The 20,030-nt window shown below is 56.1% G+C and overlaps 2 protein-coding genes across 8 annotated transcripts; both read right to left on the bottom strand.

Annotated features, from left to right (window-relative positions):
- Positions 1–331: 331 nt before the first annotated feature.
- On the bottom strand, positions 332–13,653 carry EHMT2 (euchromatic histone lysine methyltransferase 2). Of its 7 annotated transcripts, XM_047102283.1 has the most exons (28): positions 13,612–13,653; positions 12,899–12,965; positions 12,582–12,800; positions 12,235–12,488; positions 11,312–11,396; positions 11,176–11,216; positions 10,902–11,057; positions 8,700–8,837; positions 8,469–8,583; positions 8,197–8,298; positions 7,824–7,972; positions 7,579–7,722; positions 7,264–7,499; positions 7,002–7,184; positions 6,802–6,884; positions 6,362–6,468; positions 6,138–6,260; positions 5,951–6,052; positions 5,083–5,187; positions 4,813–4,967; positions 4,562–4,729; positions 3,977–4,121; positions 3,552–3,629; positions 3,184–3,299; positions 2,988–3,074; positions 1,497–1,575; positions 1,180–1,355; positions 332–835 (listed from the first exon to the last, which is right to left on the bottom strand). In XM_047102283.1, the coding sequence occupies exons 1-28, from the start codon at positions 13,651–13,653 to the stop codon at positions 655–657; spliced, it is 3,636 nt and encodes a 1,211-aa protein (XP_046958239.1). In that variant the 3' UTR covers positions 332–654. The 7 variants fall into 7 exon arrangements, with proteins under 7 accessions (XP_046958239.1, XP_046958240.1, XP_046958236.1 ...); XM_047102284.1 differs by lacking the exon at positions 8,197–8,298; XM_047102280.1 differs by lacking the exon at positions 13,612–13,653 and having other exon boundaries at positions 12,899–13,188.
- Positions 13,654–15,789: 2,136 nt separating this feature from the next.
- Positions 15,790–18,022, bottom strand: ZBTB12 (zinc finger and BTB domain containing 12). The gene is made up of 2 exons (XM_047102826.1): positions 17,774–18,022; positions 15,790–17,260 (listed from the first exon to the last, which is right to left on the bottom strand). The coding sequence occupies exon 2, from the start codon at positions 17,238–17,240 to the stop codon at positions 15,861–15,863; it is 1,380 nt and encodes a 459-aa protein (XP_046958782.1). The 5' UTR covers positions 17,241–17,260; positions 17,774–18,022; the 3' UTR covers positions 15,790–15,860.
- Positions 18,023–20,030: the final 2,008 nt, after the last annotated feature.

Raw genomic sequence — 20,030 nt, 5'->3', positions numbered from 1 at the left:
ACTCCGTGCCTGGGCAGTGCCCTGCTGGAGGGCTGGAAGGCCAAGCCTGCGACGGGGGCTCGGGGCTGCCGGCCGCGGGCTCCACGGACCATGGCTTGAAGGAGCTGGCACGCTTTAAGAAAAAGCTTCATGTTTTTGCATATTTCGTGGTACACTCACACCCATGACTGGACTCTGTCCACAGTGGTCTCTCACACAAGCCTCCCCTCCCCTTGGGTGGCTGTCCACACCAGTCCATCCTGCTCAGTCCCTTGGGCCCACATTCCCTCTGGCTATGTGTGCTTCCTCCCTGACCAACCCCCTCTGGCCCCTCAAACAATCACCAAGACAGTTTATTACCAAACCCAGTATTTATTGAGAACAAAGGAAACCAGCTGGCATAGAGGCCCAATTTCAATTCATCAAACTTCAGCTGAGGATGGGGGACAGGGAGCGGCCAGCCCTGAAGTCACCCTCCCAGGGAAGAACCAGCTCTGGGAGAGAGGGGCTGTCAGACCTCCAGGGCCTGGCTGGGGGTCTCTGGCCGAGGAATGTGTGAAGGGGTAAGGGACAGAAGAAGGCAGCACCCCCAGGTGTGGGCTGTGAGCAGCAAGTGGCAGAGGGGGCTGCTGAGCTGGTGGCCATCCAGGGGTGGGGGATGTGTGTGGTCCGCGTTCAGGGATTGACTGGGGGCAGGGAGCCGAGCTCAGGCAACAGCTCGGGGTGGGGGTCCAGGCGGGCCAGGCGGCTCTGTTCCAGGGCAATGGCCTCGGCTGAGTGCTTGCACTTCTCAGAGCCACACTGACAGGTGAAGTATTTGCTTTTGATGTCCCAGAAGCGGTCACCATAGTCAAACCTGTCAGAGGAGCAGAAGGAGGCTATGGGATCCAAAGCCAGCTGCCCAGGCCTACCCCAAAGCACCCACCCCCATCTTCTCCGGACAGACTCCAAGCCCTTTTCTGTTTCACGGACCTGCAGCACTGGCACTGCCTGTGACTCATTAGACATGCAGAAGAATCTTAGGCCCCATCCCAAATCTACTGAATCAGAATCTGGGAGGCTCAGGACTCCATCTACACGGACATCAGAGAGGCTCTGCTCTACTCCATGCCTGGAAACCAGGCACTCTCCAGTCTTCAGCTTCTGGTCCCAAGCTTACCGCATCTCCCACACCCCTGGCACACACCAGAGACACCTCACCCCAGCTCCTCCCCAGTCCGGATGTCTCGGGAACTGAAGAAGGCAATGCGTGGAAACCGGAGGTCCTGGTGCAGCATGAAGACACGGACGGGGATGATGTTGGGGTCACACAGGTGGTTGATGAAGCGGCTGATGTTGCCATAGTAACGGGCATCAATGCAGTACACCTCTCCGTCCTGAGGGGAAGGTGTCACTCTTCACATCTACTACTACCCCGCTTGCCTGGCCAACCTCCCCACCCATGGACCATCCAGTCCCTCCTCCCCAGCTTTCCATCAGCTGGCTGGGAGCAAGGTACAGAGGGGTCTCCTGCTTACCTTGTTGTCTAGGTCGAAGAGATAAGAATCATCCTCTCTTACATCAGCCTCAGCATCGGAGATCAGCTCCCCAACGTACCTGTTGGGCAGGAAGTGGTGGTTCTGAAGGTGAACAGGGGTTATCGGGAGCTTGCTCCAGGCCCTGTCTCTCCTCAGAACCCCATGGAACCCTCTTTCACAATTTGTCAGCTGCCCCGTCTGTCTATGAATCCCACAGACCTAGATGGCTGAGGTAGGCAGCCAAGGCAGAGTGGACATGGAGGACAGCAGACATCTTGGGAGTGGGGGAGGAGGTGGGTGGCTCCCCTCTGGAATGAGAATGAAAAGGAGGAACAGAGAACACAACAGAGGGAACAACACTGGGCATACTCTTGCCAGCTGGGGTCTCCCCCGGACAGCTGGAACAATGGGCAGGACCAGCAAATGTGGGGGAAGTTGGGGCCGGTGGGCTGGGGACGAGCTGGAGATGCAGTGGTGGGGAAGGTAAAGGGAAGGGCCTGAGCTGCACCAGAGGAAGAATCAGCGAGTAGGGAGACACCAAGCCCCTGTGGTTACAGGGATCAGTATCTATAGGCAGGTGGTTTGGGCGGGGAAATCCACGCAGGTTTAGTCACTGCGAGGTTTCTGGACTAGGAATCACACAGCAGGTGGTGGCGATGCCAGGCAGTAGGACAGGAGAGGTTGGGGCTGCAGGAAGGGACAGAGCCACAGGGGCTGTGAGGAACTCTAGGAAGGAGCTGGACACAAGGACACCCACATTTAGAAAGTGGAGGAAGAGAAGTTGGTGAAAAGGGAGGATGGATGGGTCAGAGGTAGGACAGCGTCATGGGAGCCACAGCAAGGGAGAGTAGCAGACACTGGGAGAAGGAGGATCAAGATACGGGGTGACGGGCGGGTTGTCGAGAGGTGGTATCAGCAGAAGGGCAAGAGCAAAGGCAGATTCCGGCAGGGATGAGCAGTGAGTGGATGGTGGGGAAACTGAGGCTCAGGAGGAAGGGGCCATTTGAACAAAGTTGAGAGATGACCCAATAAGGAGAAAATGGATGGTCCTGTAAAGAGGCAAGTGGGGCCAAAGGAGGCCTAGATTAAGTCTGCAGGCCATGGAGTAGGAGCCAGGGGGCAGGAGGGTTACAGATGCTGCGAAAAGAAAGAATTGCTGGAGAGAAGTGAGGCCCTGGTGACTTGGACAGAAAGGTAACTTTATCACCTCCATTTTGCAGATGAGCAAAATGAGGCTCCAGGAGGTTAAGAACTTGGCCCAGGATACCCAGTGACAGAGGCTCAATCCATGTCTGTCTGTCTCCCAGCTTAGAAAGGCAGGGGAGGGAAGATGTGGTAGTGGTGATAGAAGGTTCTGAGGTCTGAGCAGACTGGGAGCAGGTACAATCTGGCCAGAGACGGGCAGTGGGAAGGGGTGGGACCCATCAGGGAGGAAAGCAGATGGAGGCTTGGGAGTCAGCTACGGCTATGCACCCTTCCACCCCTACTCACTCGCAGATGAAGGTTCCCTGGGGGATGGTCTGCAGGGCTCGGACCCCCCAGCCCATCTTGGCTGTTCGGTAGAGCTGCAGCCGCACTCTGGGGGCAGGAAAGGGGGTGACATTAGGTGGAGGAACCCAGAAACCGCCACCGGAGGGGACACGGGGGTGAGGTGGGGGTGAGGGTGGGCTGCAGGGGTGGGCCTCACTTGATACCACTCTGCACCACCCGGTTCTTGCAGTTTCTCCAGCAGGAACACGCCTGGTTACACTCGAAAATCAGTGGGGGCTCGATCTTGTTAAATTCCTGGAGCAGCCGTCCATCCTGGGGTCGAAGGAGGGAAGGACAAGTGGTTTCTGTGTGGCGCTCACCTCAGCTGCTAAGGACCCCCAGGACTCTACAGAAAAACCCACCATGGATCCCAATGCCACAAACAGGGAGAACGGGCTAAGGGAGGCCACATGCTGGGTGCAGAGAACAGGAACCACGCCACCATGCCCTTGATTTGCATGTAGTTGGGCACAGGCTCACCTCTATCCTGGCACGCCCCTGGAAGCCCAGGGTGAGGGCACATACCTTGTCATACCAGCAGCGAATGCTGAGCTGGCCACATAGGCAGTTGGAACTGGAACAGTCGTCCACACACGTGCAGTGCTGGGGCAGGAGGCAGGGGATCAGCTCGGCCCTCAGAAGTGGCCTTGTCCCCTCAGCAACTGGCGCTCTCTGCCCCCCAACTGCTGTCCTTTCCCTGAGGTGGTTATATTAGTATGGTGGGTGGTGATGCTCCCGGGGCGAGGGACAATCAAGGTATTGCTGATTGGGGTGTCCCCAGGGCTACCAGGAGCCCATATGATACCTTCACGTGTCCCAGAAAAAGGACCCCTTTCCCAGAAGCATGCAAGCCCACGCCAGAGGTCCCTTTCAGCCCCACTCCACTGGCCAGGTGCCTTGTCGGCCCACAGCTTGTGTGTCCCTCCAGGAGGTCCCGGGCCCCTGCTCACTTGCAGGTGGGTGATGTTGCGGTCGATGTTCATGGTGGATGTCTCACAGTTCTCTGAGATGTACTTGTAATCCTCCGGGCAGGGCTCCCCGTCCACGCCGTTGACGCAGGGAATAGGCACGTTCTCATAGCCCCGAGCCACATCCCTGATGGAAGGGAGATGGGGCTGGGGGTACTACAGGATGGGGTCAGGGGGTCCACTAGGTACAAGGAGAGGCCTAGGAGGTTCCTGGGGCTGTGGGAGGGAAGGGCATGATTCTGGGGGTTCATTGGGGCATGGGAGGTAAGGTTGTCAAATAAACTGCAGGACACCCAATGAAAATTGGATTTTGGATAAGACGTAATTTTTTACTATGGGTACATTCCAAATACTGTGTAGGACGCTCTTAACGCTAAAAAAGTACGTGCTGCTCGACTGAAATTCCAATTTAACTCTATTTCTGTTTACTGTATCTGGTATCCTAGCTGGGGGTTGGTTCTGGTGATTCAGTGGAGCCTGGGGAGGGTCTGAGGGATGTTCTGGAGGTTCAGCAGGGCTGGGGGAGAAGGCAGAAGGCTGTCCTGGGTGCAGAGGGCCCAGGCTCACCGGCAAATGATCTTCTCAGTGCGGATGGCCCGATTCCCCACTCCAAGACGAAGCTTGCGGTTGAGCTGCAGCGCAAACCACACGTCGGAGCGCTCAGGAGTCAGGTCCCATGCTGTGTCCCCCTCCTTGTTCCGCAGCTCAGGGTTCGCCCCGCGTGACAGGAACAGCCTGGGAGGGGACAGGAAGCCTGTGGGGTCTGGGGCTGCATGAAGGCGCTGGGGCGTCAGGGCGTGGGGTGGGCTGGGGCTCACAGCACACAGTCGTGGTAGCTCTCCCGCGCTGCGATGTGCAGGGGCGTGTCACCGTGGTAGTTGACAGCGTGGAGGTCACAGCGTGCGTTGAGGAGGACCTCAGCGATGGCAGCACTGCCAGTGAAGGAGGCCCAGTGCAGGCAGATGTTTTCCTCCTGTGGACGTGGGAGGGTAAGGGTGGGTCCAAGCAGTGAGCCCTTGAACCCAGCCTCGTCCTTGCTCAGGGGGCCAGGACAGTCCCCACCTCCACTACCCCCAACCAACTCTCACGTTGTCTGTGAGGGTGACATCGGCGCCCCGTGTCAGCAGCATGCGGATCACCTCAATGTGCTTGTGCTCCGCAGCCCAGATAATGGGCGTCCATCCCCCACTGTCCTGTGGGTGGGGAGAGAGGGAGGAGGGTGAGGGGTCCCCCTTCCCCTGCCCTGGGCACGCCCAGCAGCTGGCCCTGCTTCCCAAAGGAGCATGTGATCAAGAGCACAGGCTCTGGGGCTAGACTCTGAGTGTGAGTCTCAGCTCCGTCACTCACATGCTTTGAGACTCCAGGTAAGTCTCTGGGGTCTCAGGTTCCCAATCTGTAAAATGGGACTAATAGTGTCTATTGCTCAGAGTTGTGGAATAATTTTTCTCATTCTAAAAGACACATACTTTCTAGGTCTTTCCACTCAAAAGTCCTAGAACACAGTGACCCAACAGCAATAACTGCTGCTAAGGACACAGACTGCAGTCTCTAAAAAAATCTCTTTGTACTAAAAGATGCACTTAAAAGTGGTTGGGTCCTAACAAAAACCACAGAAGCCTAGTTCAAGGGGCTCCTCCTGGACAAAGAATGGAACAATTCAAAGATCAATAGGCTAAAACACACCCAACATATGACAAAGTGAGAGGTGATAAAGAGTATCATTGCACACTTCCAGAGATTAAGGCAGCAACTCATTATTCTGAAAACTGACAGAAAAAGCAAAAAGGAGAAAGGTAAAGAAAAAAACACAAACGAGGGAGAAAAGAGGGACACGCTAGAGCAAGGCAAGATCACGGAAAGGGTCGGAGGTCAGCTGAGGTCGAAAGGGGGCCCAAAGCCCGAAGCTGAGCCAAGGACCCAGACGAAGTGGGCTGGGCAGGCAGCCAGGCCGCTGACCTGGGCGTTGACGTCCACCTGTCCTGTGCTGAGCAGCAGGCTGACCATCTCCAAGTTCCCAATTTTGGCTGCATGGTGGAGGCAGGTGGAGCCATCCTCCTCCTGAGGAAGACGTGGGCAGGTGAGTCCCCCGCTGGCATCTCAAACCCATCTCAAACCTAGGCCCCGGCTGGCCCGGTCACCACACCTTGCTGTAGACACAGCCGCCACGCTGCACCATGTAGCGTGCTACCTCCAGGTGGTTGTTCACCACAGCCTCCATCAGCGGGGTGCGCTGCTGCTTGTCCACTGCATTGATGTTGGCTCCTGCCTGCAAGGAGGGGGCATGGGGGCTGGCACCTCAGAAGGGCTGGGGAAGGGAGGGTGTCTGGGGGCCTGGTCAATGAGGCAGAGGGCTGGGCCCATGCTGACCTGCAGCAGCACGTGGCAGATCTCCACGGAGCCCTTCTGGGCGGCCGCGTGCAGGGGCGTGCGCTTGCTCTGCTGATCGCTCTGGAAGTTGGGGTCCAGGTTGTCCACTGTGGGGAGAGCCCGCCACACCAGAAGAGGGAGGGACAAGTGGTGAGCGAGCTAGGGGGCAGGTGGGACCTCCTCCAGGAAGGCTTCTTAGGGCCCTAACCCATGTCAGGGGCCCCTCCTGAGCAATGTCATTAACTCCTCTGAACATCCACTGGGAAGGCACAACTGATGGGTTAGCTGTGTGTCTGTCTCCCCTACCACACTAACACTAAGTATTTCAGGGCAAGGACAATGGCCTCCGTTGCTGCGCTCCTGGCCCTGAGCCCAGTGTCTGGTACATAACCAGTGTTCACTCAAGGTCTGCAGAACAAACGAGTAAGTGGAATACTCACACAGCATCAGGATCACCTTCTGCAGCTCCCCTTGCTTCACCGACAGGTACAACTGCCGGGGGTGGAAGCGGAGTTTCTTCCTCCTGTCATGGCGAGGGAGAGGTGTAGGCTCCTCAGAAGGAGCATCAACCTCAAAACCTGCAGATCCACCTTTCAGCCCCAGCCCTGGCCGCCCAGCCCGAGAGCAACCCCTCATTCACCTCTCCGATTCCTGGATGACCAGGGCCTTCTCCAGGGCCTCTCGGCCTGGCCCAGGTGGCAGCCCCACGGCTGAGAGGCAGCCCCCATTGGGAAGAGTCAGGGAGGGCCCTGAGCTGTCGATGGTGTCAGCCAGAGGGTCACAGGGTGGCCGCCGGGGCTCCCCATGCCCTCGCATCCGGGCACTGTGGGAGAAGGTGCTGATGTCTACAAGCAACGGGGCCAGGGCAGGGAACAGACAGTCGGGAAGGGGGAGGCCAGTACCTGGGCTGGGAAGTGTCTGCTCTCCCAGGGGCATCCTGAGCCAGGGGTGGGGGGGCAGGGGCTGCGGTGCCAGCTGGTGGGGTCACCCCATCCCCCCGGGGGATGGTCACCTCCTGGGCCTCAGATGCATCCTCCCCACAGTGAGGACAGAAGACCATGCCGTTCAGCTGGGACACACAGGCCTTGTGGAAGCGGTGGGCCACACGGAAGTCGGGGTGGCACTCCAGGAAGGTGCCCTGGGAAATAATGTGGTCAGGATCTAGAAGACCCCTCCCCTGTGGGGCACGCTGCCTGTCTGCCCCACCGGTCACTCACCGCCGTACAGAAGTAGCCACAGCCTGGGCAGCAGTGGTGTTTGACCATGCGGGCACGGTGGGTCTCACAGAGCACCATTAGTGCCACGCGGCTTGACGGCCTCATGGTCTCCCGCTTGAGGATTGCGGCATTGCAGCCTGACAGCTGTGGCAGCGTGAACGGGTAGGAAGAGGGTGAGCCTAGGGCCCGGGGCTGGATCCCCCCCCGACCCACCGGCACCTCTCTTCCCAGCTCACAGGGCCCACCTCTCCATCCACACTCTCTGTGGCCATGCACTTGTGCCCAGCTCTCTCGCTGATGCGGTCAATCTTGGGTGCCTCCATGCGGCAGCTGCAGAGGGGCAGCTCCTCAAACCCCCGCTCTGTCTCCAGTGAAGACGTGTCATTGGATACCCCTTGGACGGAGGGAAAAGGGAGCTGAGGGAGGCCATACCCATCACCCACAGGGACCACTGGTAGGGCCTCGCACCCCCGCCCTGCCTTTCCCTCCAAGCTCTAGAACTCCCAAAGCCTGGCCATGGACAGACACCTCAGCTCCGGTGGGGTCCCCCTCCTCCCCGTTCCCTCCAGCCCAGAGGGTGCCCCCTAGTGGCTCGCCATCCCAGCAATTGGCAATTACCAGCGTGGTTGGGGGAGAGGGTCCCCTCGCTGGGCAGCTCCAGGGACCCCAGAGGGACCTCCATGTACTCACTGGGGCCTGAGGAGCCCACACCATTCACTCCTGACACAGAGACAGAGAGAGTGAGAGTGCGAGCTCACAGGTGCCTGGACGCGTGGGTACATGCGGGTGTACGTGCATGAGCACATGCATGAGCGTGTGTTCGTGCACACTCTCTGGGGGCTGGCAGGGGGGCTGGAGGAGGGGACCCAAGAGCAGAGGAGCCTCCTCACCTCGTGGCTCCTTGGCCCGTGGAGGCTCGCGCTTCCGCCGTTTCCGGGATGGCTTCACCCATGGGCTGTCCTTCCGCCACTTCTTCTTGGCTTTGCGCCGGCCACTGGAACCACTCTGGGATGGAGGAAGAATTAGAGAGCCTAGCCCCCAGCCCACTACCCCTGCTCTGGGGACTCAGACCTCCAGCCCCTCAGCCCCCACTCCTCAGGATGCCAGTCTCCAGCTCTTACCCTGTCAGACTGATTGCCAGACTCCTCATCTTCCTCTTCTTCTTCCTCTTCTTCTTCTTCCTCCTCTTCCTCTTCTTCCTCCTCCTCCTCTTCCTCCTCTTCCTCACTTAGTTGTTCAGCCAGAGCTTCAACCTCAGACTGGGAGAGAAGCAAGGCAGGGCTGGGGAAACAGCAACCCTCAGTCCACAGCCCTCTCTTGGGAAACAAGCAGGGCAGGACACATCCAACCCCCAAGACTCAATGAAGCAGGATAAAGAACTATTACTACTGGGGTGCCCGGGTGGGTCAGTCAGTTAAGCGTCCAACTTTGGCTTAGGTCGTGATCTCACAGTTCTTGAGTTTGAGCCCTGCGTCAGGCCCTGTGCTGACGGCTCAGAGCCTGGAGCCTGCTTCGGATTCTGTGTCTCCCTCTCTCTCTACCCCTCCCCGGCTCGTACTCTGTCTGTCTCTCTCTCAAAAATAAACATTAAAAAAAAAATTTTTTTAAAGAACTATTACTACTGTCCCAGGATGGCTCCCTGGAGGAGGTGAATGGACAGGAGAGGAAACAAAGGGTGTGGGATGTTAGACAGCTGTGAAAAGGAAGGCACCTCACTCACAATGATGAGTGTGAATCTTGATGACATATTAAGCAAAAAAAAAAAAAAAAAGTTCCAGAAAACAAGCACAAGTTTTATGCTTTTTATGAAGTTCATATGTAGATAGGACTACCAGTGGTTGCTAAAAATACCAGATGAAAAGCTAATGAAGAACTTTGTAATAAGGAGAAGGCTGACGTCACAGAAATCTACTATCAATCTTAAATACCACTAACAAAAAGACAAGACGTCCCATGCCCGCTTATGCGATGCAAGAGGAAGCATGCATACCAGCTATCAAATCTTCTCACCATTAAAAACAAAAACAAAAAAACACCCAAAGCTGATTATGCTTCTAGATCTAGTTTATAAAAAATATCGAGGGGGCACCTGAATGACTTAGTCGGTTAAGCATCCTACTTTGGCTCAAGATCTCACAGTTCGTGAGTTCAAGCCATGCATTGGGCTATCTGCTGTCAGTGCAGAGCCTGCTCTGGAACCTCTGTCTCCCTCTCTCTAAAATAAATAAACATTAAAAAAAAAGAAAAAAGAACATGTCAGTCGCCACCCAGTCAACTAATTTTAAACGTGAGAAATTCTGTAGGACAACCAACCTGGCTTCTTCAACAAATAAATGGCAAAAAAAAACCCTTCTTTTTCAAAGACAGGTAAACCTACCTTTAAATCAAGAGAGGCCTAAGGCAAATGTCAATCAAACCAATGTATGGAGCTCATTTGAATCTGGACAAACAAAAACCCACCTATGAAACAACTGAGAACACATGAACACTCATAGCAAGGTGATGGCTACATTTTCTAGGTTGTGAAAACAGTTAAGCAGTGATATTAAAAAACAGGAAGAGGGTGCCTGGGTGGCTCAGTCAGTTAAGTATCTGACTTCAGCTCAGGCCAGGGTCTTGCAGTTCATGAGTTTGAGCTCTGCGACAGGCTCTGTGCTGACAGCTCAAAGCCTGGACCCTGCTTCTCTCTCTGCCCCTTCCTGGCTCACACTCTGTTTCTTTCTCTCTCTCAAAAATAAATAAAAACACTAAAAAATAAAAATAAAAACCAGGAAGAAGCCTGATGTTTAGAGATACATACGAAGATATTTCCAGATAAAACGATGTGATGGCTACTTTAAAGCAGTCAGGGAGGTGGGTGTGCTGGGGGAGGAAGAGAGGAGTCAAGAGTGGCTGTGTACTGAAAATTGCTGGAGCCAGGTGAGGCTTCATGAGGGCTCACCCTTTGCTCTTTTGTATGTTATTTGAAGTTTTCCGTGAAAAAATGTTAAAAAAAAAAAAGCACAACAGGTAAGACAGCATTATACTGCACAGGCAAACTTGTAGGAGATAAAACCAAATCAAGAGCAAAAGAATAAACAAGCAAGCAAACAACAAAATGGAATGCTAAACCCCAAGTCCAGGATGGTGGTTGCCACCATGGAGAGGAGCAAGGGGAGGGACTGGGGTAGAGCATGCACTGGAAGTTACAGACCGTATGGGGCCCTGAATTAGGGGGTGTTCACAAGGTAAAAAGGAAAGAGACAAGGCAGGGAATGAAAGACTGGCGACTGAGCCTTGAACAAGGTACGTGCTGGCAGGGAGGTAGGCTAGCTCCTTCTCACCTTGCTGTCAGAGTCCACACGCTCATCCACAGAGTAGGAGTCGTAGTAGAGGCTGAAGTCGTCCCCCACCACTGTCTCCCACTCCTCTAGGGACCCTGGGTCCCCTTTCTCCATGGTCACTTCTCCTGAACCCCGGGCAGAACCCAACTCCTCCGACTAGGAAAAGATCAGAAAAATGGAAGCTGCTGGTACTTCCCCCCCAGCCCATTTCCCTTGAGGGCAGGATGAGGCCCCCTAGGTGGAGAGGCCTTGTTTTCTGCCTCTCCAGGCTCACCAGGCCACCACCGGAGTTCAGCTTCCTCCTTTTGGCCACATCTAGAAGGAGAGAGAGAAAGGAGTAAGGCCTGTCCTTAACCCTCAGGACCCTGAGGTCTCATCCAGCAGCAGGTTGGGTGGGAGGTGGGACTGACCTGAGGTCATCTTCCCCAAGGAGTGCACGTCATCACTCATGCGGAAATGCTGCACTTCAGGGGGCCGCTTCTCAGGGACTGGGGGCTGGGGGCCGAGAGGGAGCACACTTAGGGTCGGGAGTATCTCTGGTTGGGCCCGGGGGCCTGGATTAGCCTGCAGCCCTGGGTGAGGTGGAGGGTAGGTGAGCCACACCCTCAAAAATGCCATTTGAAGCTCCAGTGAACCAGAATGTGGCAATCACAAGAACTGCTATATCCCCAGAAGTAGTATGTTAAGCACATCCCACACCTAACACTTCTCTCTTCAAGATCGCAGAAGCAGGCCCTTTTTTACCCATTTTACAGATGAGAAAACAAAGGTTCATGCTTTGCCCAAAGCTACCTAAGCCATACCCAAAACAAAATCAAACGAAGAGCCCTAAAAATATTGTCATAAAGCTTCTGAAATTCTGGGGCTTTGGTCCTTTCCCTCACCTCCTACCCCTTAGGGATTCATAGTAAAACCCTTAGAACCTTTAAAAAAGGGAGCAGGGACAGTGTCAAAGGGAGGAAAAAGTTCCCTTGGGGCTTGCTTTGAGGTAGAAAGAAAGAGTGGTCTGAAGTTTCTTTAGTCATTATCATAAGAATAATTATAAAAGTAGCTACACAATTAACTCTCTAACCTTTGTCTTATCTACTTCCCTCTCCCCAAGAATGTAAACTCCAGGAAGACAGAAATTTGTCTGTTTGTTCAGATTAACCCCCAGCCCAGAACTTGACACACTGTAGCCCCTAGGTAAATATGTGAAACTGGGAATAGATTAGAAAAGGTCTGAATAAAGTGTAAAAAAAAAAAAAAAAAAAAAAGCGTAAAGAAAGTCCACAAGGGGTTTACTGTGGATTACTCCTGTCTCCCCACTCCAACCCTCTCCCTCAATCCTCACCTGCCCATTTCCTGGTTTGGACATAGTTTTTCTGGCTCGGTGGACCTTGGGCTGCCCCTCTGGGCTGGGTGTGGCCGGAGGGGGTTCAGGCCCTGCTGCTGCTGCCCCCTGGGCGCCCGGCATACTCAGCAGCCTCATAGCTAAACTCTGGACCGATGGGGGTGATTTTCCAGCCCCTGTCATTGACATCTTGGCCCGGCTGGGACAGGCACCCCCCTTGCTGGGGGAAGAGGGGAATGACTTTGTGGCATGGCCTGGAAAACAGGCAAGCAAAGGCAAGATAAGAGGAAAAGTAGTCAGAGGATACCCCACTTCACCCCCCACCCCAAGACTCCCCAGCCTCTCACCCAGCAGGATGCGGCCCCCATGGAGGTCCCCATCTCCCTCGAGATTCTCAGGTTCATCCCCAATGAGTGGTGTGGCTCCTACAGGGGTGTCAGCCCCCTCATCACCCACGGTGACCGTGACAGAGGCTGGGGATGAGGGGCCAGCAGGCTCCAGGGAGTCGGGACTGGCCTTGGGTAGGGTCTCCTCACTACGAGGGGTGTCCCCCAAAGAGCCATGAACTGTAAGGGAAAAGAAAAAGTTTGGGGCTAAGCTCTCAGGGAATCCTGTGTTGGGGGAGGTGAAGGTCCAACTGGGCCCGTTTTTCTGCTGTACTCACCTCTTTCAGTGGCTCCTCTAGGCTCCTTCTCCAGCACCAGCGCCCCCATCTCAGCAGGGGCCTCCCCCTGGCAGGGGACACAAGGTAGAGGAGGGCTGGTCAGCCCTGTAGGAAGTTGGGGAGCCCAGGACGCCTGGGCTCTGGGAAGAGAGAGTAGGCTCCGGGGCCTACCTCTTCCTCTATGGGGCCCCCCCCTTCCGCGGCCTCGGCTGCCCGGGGGGGCCGCACGACCCCTCCCCCGGGCCCGCATCAACCCCCTCCCTCTCGGTAGACCCCGCATCTCTGGGGCCGAGAAGAGAGGAGGGGGAGGGGGCGGGGCCTCCGCGCCCCGGCCCCGCCCCCTCCTCCCGGCTGCACGCGCCGCTCCCCCTTTGTCCCCCAGGCCGCGGGGACCCCGGGCACCAACCCCTCCAGCGCCCGCTGCCCCCCAGCCCGGTGGACGGCCCCTCGTGCCCCTCGCGCGTGCTCCTGGGGCCCCGGCGCCCGCCGCCCACTCGGGGGCAGCCGGCGGCTGCACGCGCGCCTCCGTGCCCACTCCCCCCACCTCCCACCCCCTGGTCCCCTCATCCGCCCCCGGTGCTGGCCCTCCGGATTGCTGTAGGTCCCGTCCGGGCCCCCCGGCCCCGTTGCACCCCCGGAGCATTGCACGGGCGCGCGCTTCCCCCGGGCGCGCGCGCGGGCATGCACCCGCCTCTCCCCCTCCCCTTCCGCACCTCGGCGGCCGCCGCCGCTGCAGCTCCCGCCGCCGCCGCCATCGCCGCTTGCGCGGGGGGCTGAGCCGGCGCGCGGCCGCCCCGGGTCACGTGGGCGGGGGAGGGAGGACTAGGAGGAGCCTTAAAGGAGCCACTACGCGCCTTCTGGCCATTTTCCCCCGAGAGCAGCCTCGGAAATGGCAGTGGCTGTCCTAAGCTGGGACTGCAGGGGAGAATTCCTGCCATTCCTGGTGTCAGCTCAGCGGGGAGCCGAAGGTGAGGCACGCCTGGGTCCAGGTGTGGCTTCTCCATCCCCCGCTTGGTTTTAGGTAACGAAAGGAATGTCTGACCCTCCCAGCTTTCGGCTGCGGCTGTCTTTCCAATCTGGCCCGCGTATGCTTCTCCCGCCTCTGGGTGCTTTCTAGTTGGGTCGGGCTCAGTTTTGGCCTTGCTTCCCTAACGAGCAAGGAGGGGGCAGTGGGGACGCGCGGACACCTTTACTTTCAACTGCTTCATGTCTCCTGGAGCAGCGTCCACTTTTGAAAACCTGGGGCTAAACGTCTGTTCTGTTTATGCCATACATGTTACTCCACCATGTGCACTAGCGATCTGGGTAAGACCCTAGAGGCCCGAGAGTCATTACTGCCTGGTGATACTACTGAGTAACTTTTTTCTTTTTTTGCCAAACACCTTATATACATAGGCACTGCGTGGGTCACAGCCCAACTAACAGTATGAATGATGTTACACCAATATATAACCTTGGTAGCATTATTTAGGGTACCATCCCTTTACGTATTACATTCTGGTCAAAGTCTGGAAAAAAAACCTGTGTGATTTCACACGCAGTATTTGATAGAAGCAGGTGGTTGGGGTATTGGGCACCTGAGGCCAATTCAAGGCCTTCTGGGAACTGTAGTTCTCTTTGCTTAAGAACTATTCCAGAGCTTTGTGGGAATTGTAGTCTTCCCCATACCCTAATCTGAACTGTTTTTTGTTTTGTTTGTCTTATTTAGCTTTCCCGAGGACATGAACCCTTCCTCAGATCATAAATGTCCAAACATTGGCTCCTGCTTAAAGTTTTGGTGGACACAATGATCACACATATAGCTCTTCCATAGTGCAGATACGAAACTCTTCCAATAGAGGGGGAGATAGTGTGTTATCACCACTGCTAATTATGAAACATAAGTGTGAGCTATCTGCCAGGTGCTGAGGTTGTAGAACTTGGAGGGTCCCCAGCCAGAGAAGCCCACTTGCACAATCCCCTTCTCTTCTCAAGTCTCCTTCACGCATGAGGCCTACAGGAGTTGTGCGGAGTGTAGAGCAAATGGCATGAGAGAGAAGCTGTCTAGGGTGGGATAGTCATACACATGCAGTTGCCAGACAGAGTATAAAGAAAAAATAAAGTGTTTTTTTTTTATTATTTTTTATTTTGTGGAAAACAAAAGCAGAAAAACTAAAACCCCAAACTCCAGAAAAAATCCTAAAAAATACGTTTTGTTTTCTTAAAAAATACTGTATAAGTCTCTACTCCTCTCCCTCCCTCCCCAAACAGACCTCCATGTATCCTTTCATCTAAGTGCCCTACCCCCACCCCCACCACTGTTCATCCTTCTTGCTATTGTCCCCCACTTCATATCTACCCAGGACCCTTATCCCCATGTTCTCTTACCTGGCACCTGACATGGTTCTCCCTAGTTTTGGTGAGTCTTTACCCATAATCCCATTCCCCCAGCATGCAAGAACTGTCTCCCTACTTCCTTTTCTGGAATTCAATAATCCTTTCCCCCTACCACTCCCTCTCCCAAGGATCTATTCTATGCAGGAGCACATAAACTGCCTGCTGCCAAATTCCCTCCCAATTCCCACCCCCCCACCCCCCATCTCAAGATATATCAGAACCTCTCCCTGGGCAGCCTTAACCAGGAATAAAGCATTTTTGTCTTTTTTTTTTTTTTTCCTCATTCCATAAGACCCTTTCCCTCCCTCCACATATCCATGCACGTCTAAGAGAAGAAAATCTTTCTCTGGGAGCCCATATTCTCTTGGTCTTCTCAAAGAACCCTCTCCCTCTCCATTCTTTTTTTTCTGAAAAGGCAGGGGTCCTCTCTCCAAGAAATCTTCAGCCCCTCCCTCAGGATATATCCGCTCAGGTTCCCCAAGTACCTGCCTGTTCCCGACCCTCCCACCCCCCTACCTATTCTCCTGGGCCAGGGAGCTCCCTTCAGCCCAGGGACCCCCGCCTCCTGGCCCGCGAGCCTGCCCCACTAGCGGATGAGGACGTTGATCTCTGCCACACTGGCCTCCAACACGTTCTCTGCCGTTGTCTTGCCATGCTGCTCCTTGAGGTGCCGCCTAATGGCAGGCTTGTGAGCGAAGCGCACGTCGCAGTAGGAGCAGCGATAGGGCCTCGCTCCAGAGTGTAGGTTGAGGTGGTCGTGCAGCGTGGACTTCTGTGTGAAGCACTTGCCGCAGATGCCACACGAGTGCGACTTGACGCCGCGGTGCACGTTCATGTGGCGGTTGAGGTTGCTGCTGTGGTTGAACTGCTTGCCGCAGCGTGGGCACATGAAGATGAAGTGCTGCGCCCGCATGTGGAAGACCAGCTTCTCCACGCCCTGGAACACTTCCGGGCACTTGGTGCACTTGATGTTCTTTAGGGGGTTTCCACTGGAAAAGCCCCCGGGCAGGGGTCCCCGGCTGCTCCCTGCCCCCAGGCTGCCCCCCGCCCCCCGGGCAGCCATGGCCACCGCTGCTGCCTCCACCAGGCCCGAGGTGGCCCCCACGCTGGCTCTGCCTCCAGGGATCAACAGCAAACCCTCCCCTTCTGCGTCCTCGGACAGGCTATAGCAGGCTTTCACTACACCCTGTGGTGGGGCCACAGTGCTGGGGGGCACGCTGCTCTGGGCCAGCTCCCCAAGGTGGCTGCCCACCGAGCCTCCGATGCTCAGGCCTCCTCCCAAACCTCCGGGAGGTTTGAGCCGGTGTGCCACCTCCAGGGCCGACTCCACTTTGACGATGCAGATGTCAGACACGTCCTCGTCCTCGTCCTCATCTTCTTCCTCGGCCTTCAGCTCCAGATCCTCATCCAGAGGGAACTCCAGTTTCACAGGCCGTAGGAGTGGAGGGGGCAAAGGGGGTGGGGGTGGGGGCTTGGGGGCTGGCTTTGGGGTCCTAGCAGGAGGGAGCAGGGATTTGGTGGCACTGACACTGCTCACAAGGCTGGCATCGCTGACCCCATCTTCTTTGAGGCCTATTTTGGGCTCAATGAACTGGCTGAGGGCGTTCCTGCATTTCTCCACCACGTGCTCCATCTGCAGGTAAGAGGCAGCCGTCAGGTAGTTGACGATGTCCCTGACGGCGAATTCCAGAGCGCCCGTGTAGCAGGACAGGAGCAGGTCGGCCACGATGCGTGCACTGTGCATCAGTGAGACCTGCAGCTCAGAACTGGGGTTCAGTAGGAACTGGTCCCGCAGGAAAGGCGAGCAGGCGGCCAGGATGACCTTGTGGCCACGAAACTTGAGGCTGTCGGCCACAATGGTCACGTCGCAAAACCGCTCCTCTGCGCGGAGCTGGTTCATGTTCCGCAGGGTAGCGGCCTCGTGGCCCGGCAGCTGGAAGCGCAGGACTTCCACCCCAGAGGCCATTGTGGCGGGGGTGGGCAACCCTGGTTGGGAAGGAAACCGGTCAGAGACAAAGGTCTCTGGTTCGCCTAAGCCAAGGCTCCAGGCCCCTCGCTCCCATTCTTGCCCAGCATCCCAGCTTCAGATCTCCCAGTCTTCAGGCCCCTTCCTCAGTTTCCCCAGTCCCTGGGGGAAGCGCTCTCCCTCCGAGAGAACGGAGGCGTGGTTCCCGGGGGCGGGGCAGCGGCGTCCACACCCCCCCCCCCACGCCGGACCGCCCGCGAGGATGGGGCGAGCCCGCGAGCCCAAGGGTAAGGCTGGAGAAACCTGGAGCAGAGGCCTGGGGCTCTGGGCTCCGGGGTGGCCCGGGCTGCAGCCTTTTCTCACCCCGCCCCCTTTCCCCGCTGCTTCATTCCTCCGCCCCCCCTTTGCACGTTTGCACGCGCCTTTCACGTCCTCCCCCCGCCGCCTGCACGCTTCGTGCACGCCCCCCCCACGTTCAGAGGTCCGTGGCACGCCCCCCCAGCCCCACGACCCTGAGTGCACGCGCCTCTCACCTGGCCCGGTTCCGCGCGCTGTTTTTTCCCCCCCTAGCTCCCCCACCCCCCCAGGGTCGGCAGCGCCCCCAAACACGGGCAGAGCCTGGGCAGCGCGCAGGCGCGGGGGTGCACGAGGCGCGCGCGCGGGGCCAGCTCCGCGTGGGCGTAAGGAGGGAGGGGCGGGGGCGGCTCGTGCAGTGTGTTCCAGGCCCCGCGCGCCTCGGCGTCGGCGAGAACTCGGGGAGGAGGAAGAGGGGAGGGAATTAAAGGAGCAGGATTCGCCCCTTCCAGACCCCCCTTTCTTCACCAGCCCCCCCCCCCCCCACGCTGTTAAAGGGCCGGATGGCCTGGCCTCCCCTTTGGCCGGTATTATTTGTCCGCCAGAGCGGAAATACGTTCCACACCCCCCTTTTTCGCTCCCCCTCCTCTGTGCCTCCGGGCCCCGCGGCACGTCTGCGCGTGCGTGCCAAGAGCCGCGCGGAGGCCCGCTTGCTCGGGCCCGCCCCCCGTTCCCGGCTGCCTGGGGCGCCGTCCGCTCTGCGCCCCGCAGAGCGCGCCCCCGCCCGCGCTCCCCGCCAGCCCAGCTCCAGCAGACAGTGCTGCCACCTGCTCCCTGTGGTAGCGCCGCTCTGGCCCAGCTGTGCCGAGCAGGACAGGGTTGCAACCGCAGCCCTTCCCGGGAACCCAGACCGCGCCGCGGCTATCGGAGCTGTTGGTCGCTGTTGCCCACGCGTGCATCCTCTGTTTGGTATGTTCATAGTTTCTCCAGCCACACTTCAAGACTTTTTCAACTCTTCTGAAGTTAGTGACCACTCTAGCCCTCCTGGCCCAAAAGATTATTTAACTTCCTACTGAAACAATGCAGTGTTCTCAACTTTCCTTCGTCTCACAGTCGTGTAACATCACACCCACCCGACCTTCCCCTCCATTCTCAGAATTGATCCCACTTCTTGCCAAGGCAAACGTCCTCCACTTTTATGTATTGTCGATGACCTCGCCCATTTCACCCCTACTGTGTAATTAGCTCAAGTATTAATTTTTCTAATTATGCGATTATTTATGTCAGTGTGATTTTACCGTCTTTAATCTTTCCAACTGCAGCCGTCCTTCCAATCCCTTCCCTGCTCCTCCAAGGGACTGGCAAGGTTAGAGCTCCACCGCCTTAAACAAAACCTCCCATCAACTCTGCACCTCTCTCTTCTCTTTCTGTGTCACTCGCAAACTAACCTGCAGTCTCCACAGATTTACCAACAGCATTTATTAGCACCTCAAGGACTGCCCCCCTCTTTCTTGCACACTCACTTCCCTACCCATTGAAGTCCAGGTGAAAAAGCCTCTGCTTCCCACTGATTGGATTGGTTTATCACATACTCCAGGAGACTAGAGCATTTTTCTTAGCATCAATTCTGATGAAACTGCGTGTTATATAATGGGTTCGACCTCTGGCTTCCTTCATAGATCGTAAACTTCTTGATTGCAGGAATTATGTCATGGGTTATATTTTGCAAATAAAAGGTATGCAATAAATGACTGACTGCTGAAGTCATTCCTCTTCAGTTCAGCCAGCATCCACCCATAAAAAGTTTGTTCCTGACTTAAACTGAATTCCTGAACTCAAAGGGACATCCTTGAGTGGGAGAGTGGGGGCAGTGTTTAGGTGGTGCTTGACTCTGCCTTTCCCTTTTAAATTCTCTGCCTTTTATGCCTGCACTCAGTTCTCTTTATTCTAAAATGCCCTCTTTGTAGAACTCTCCTTTGTAGTCAGGCCATATGAATCTGAGAAAGAACTTTGGCTTTTGTGTCAGACACACCTAGGCTCAAAGCTATATTCCACTCCTTTTTTTTTTTTTAAGTTTATTTATTGAGAGAGAGAGAGAGAGAGAGGGAGGGAGGGAGAATCCCAAGCAGGCTCCACGCTGTCAGTGCAGAGCCTGATGCAGGGCTCAATCCCATGACCCTGGGATCATGACCTGAGCTAAGATCAAGAGTCACATGCTCAACCAACTGAGCCATTCAGGCACCCCGAGGTATGTGTATTTTTTGTGTACATCTGGGGAAAGTGGTCTAGGACTAGCTAGCTCATGGCTTACAGCACCATTCTTGGTTACTGATGGAGGCAAACAGTGGTCTAGATAATCCCAAACAGGAAGAGTTACACATTTCTCTGAGACATTCCAAGTAGCTTTGGCAGTGGATGTACTTTTGCATTCTGCGTAGCCTAGACTGGAAAAATTTATATTCCTTGAGCTACCAGTAGGAAAGGAGGAGGGAAGTT

This window comes from Lynx rufus, unplaced genomic scaffold (assembly GCF_022079265.1).
Source record: "Lynx rufus isolate CCGP_SWC_20201006 ecotype Redwood Valley unplaced genomic scaffold, mLynRuf1.p SCAF_6, whole genome shotgun sequence".
NCBI lineage: Eukaryota > Metazoa > Chordata > Mammalia > Carnivora > Felidae > Lynx > Lynx rufus.
The sequence above is the reverse complement of the archived record's forward strand: the minus strand, read 5'-3'. Positions and strand labels throughout refer to the sequence as shown.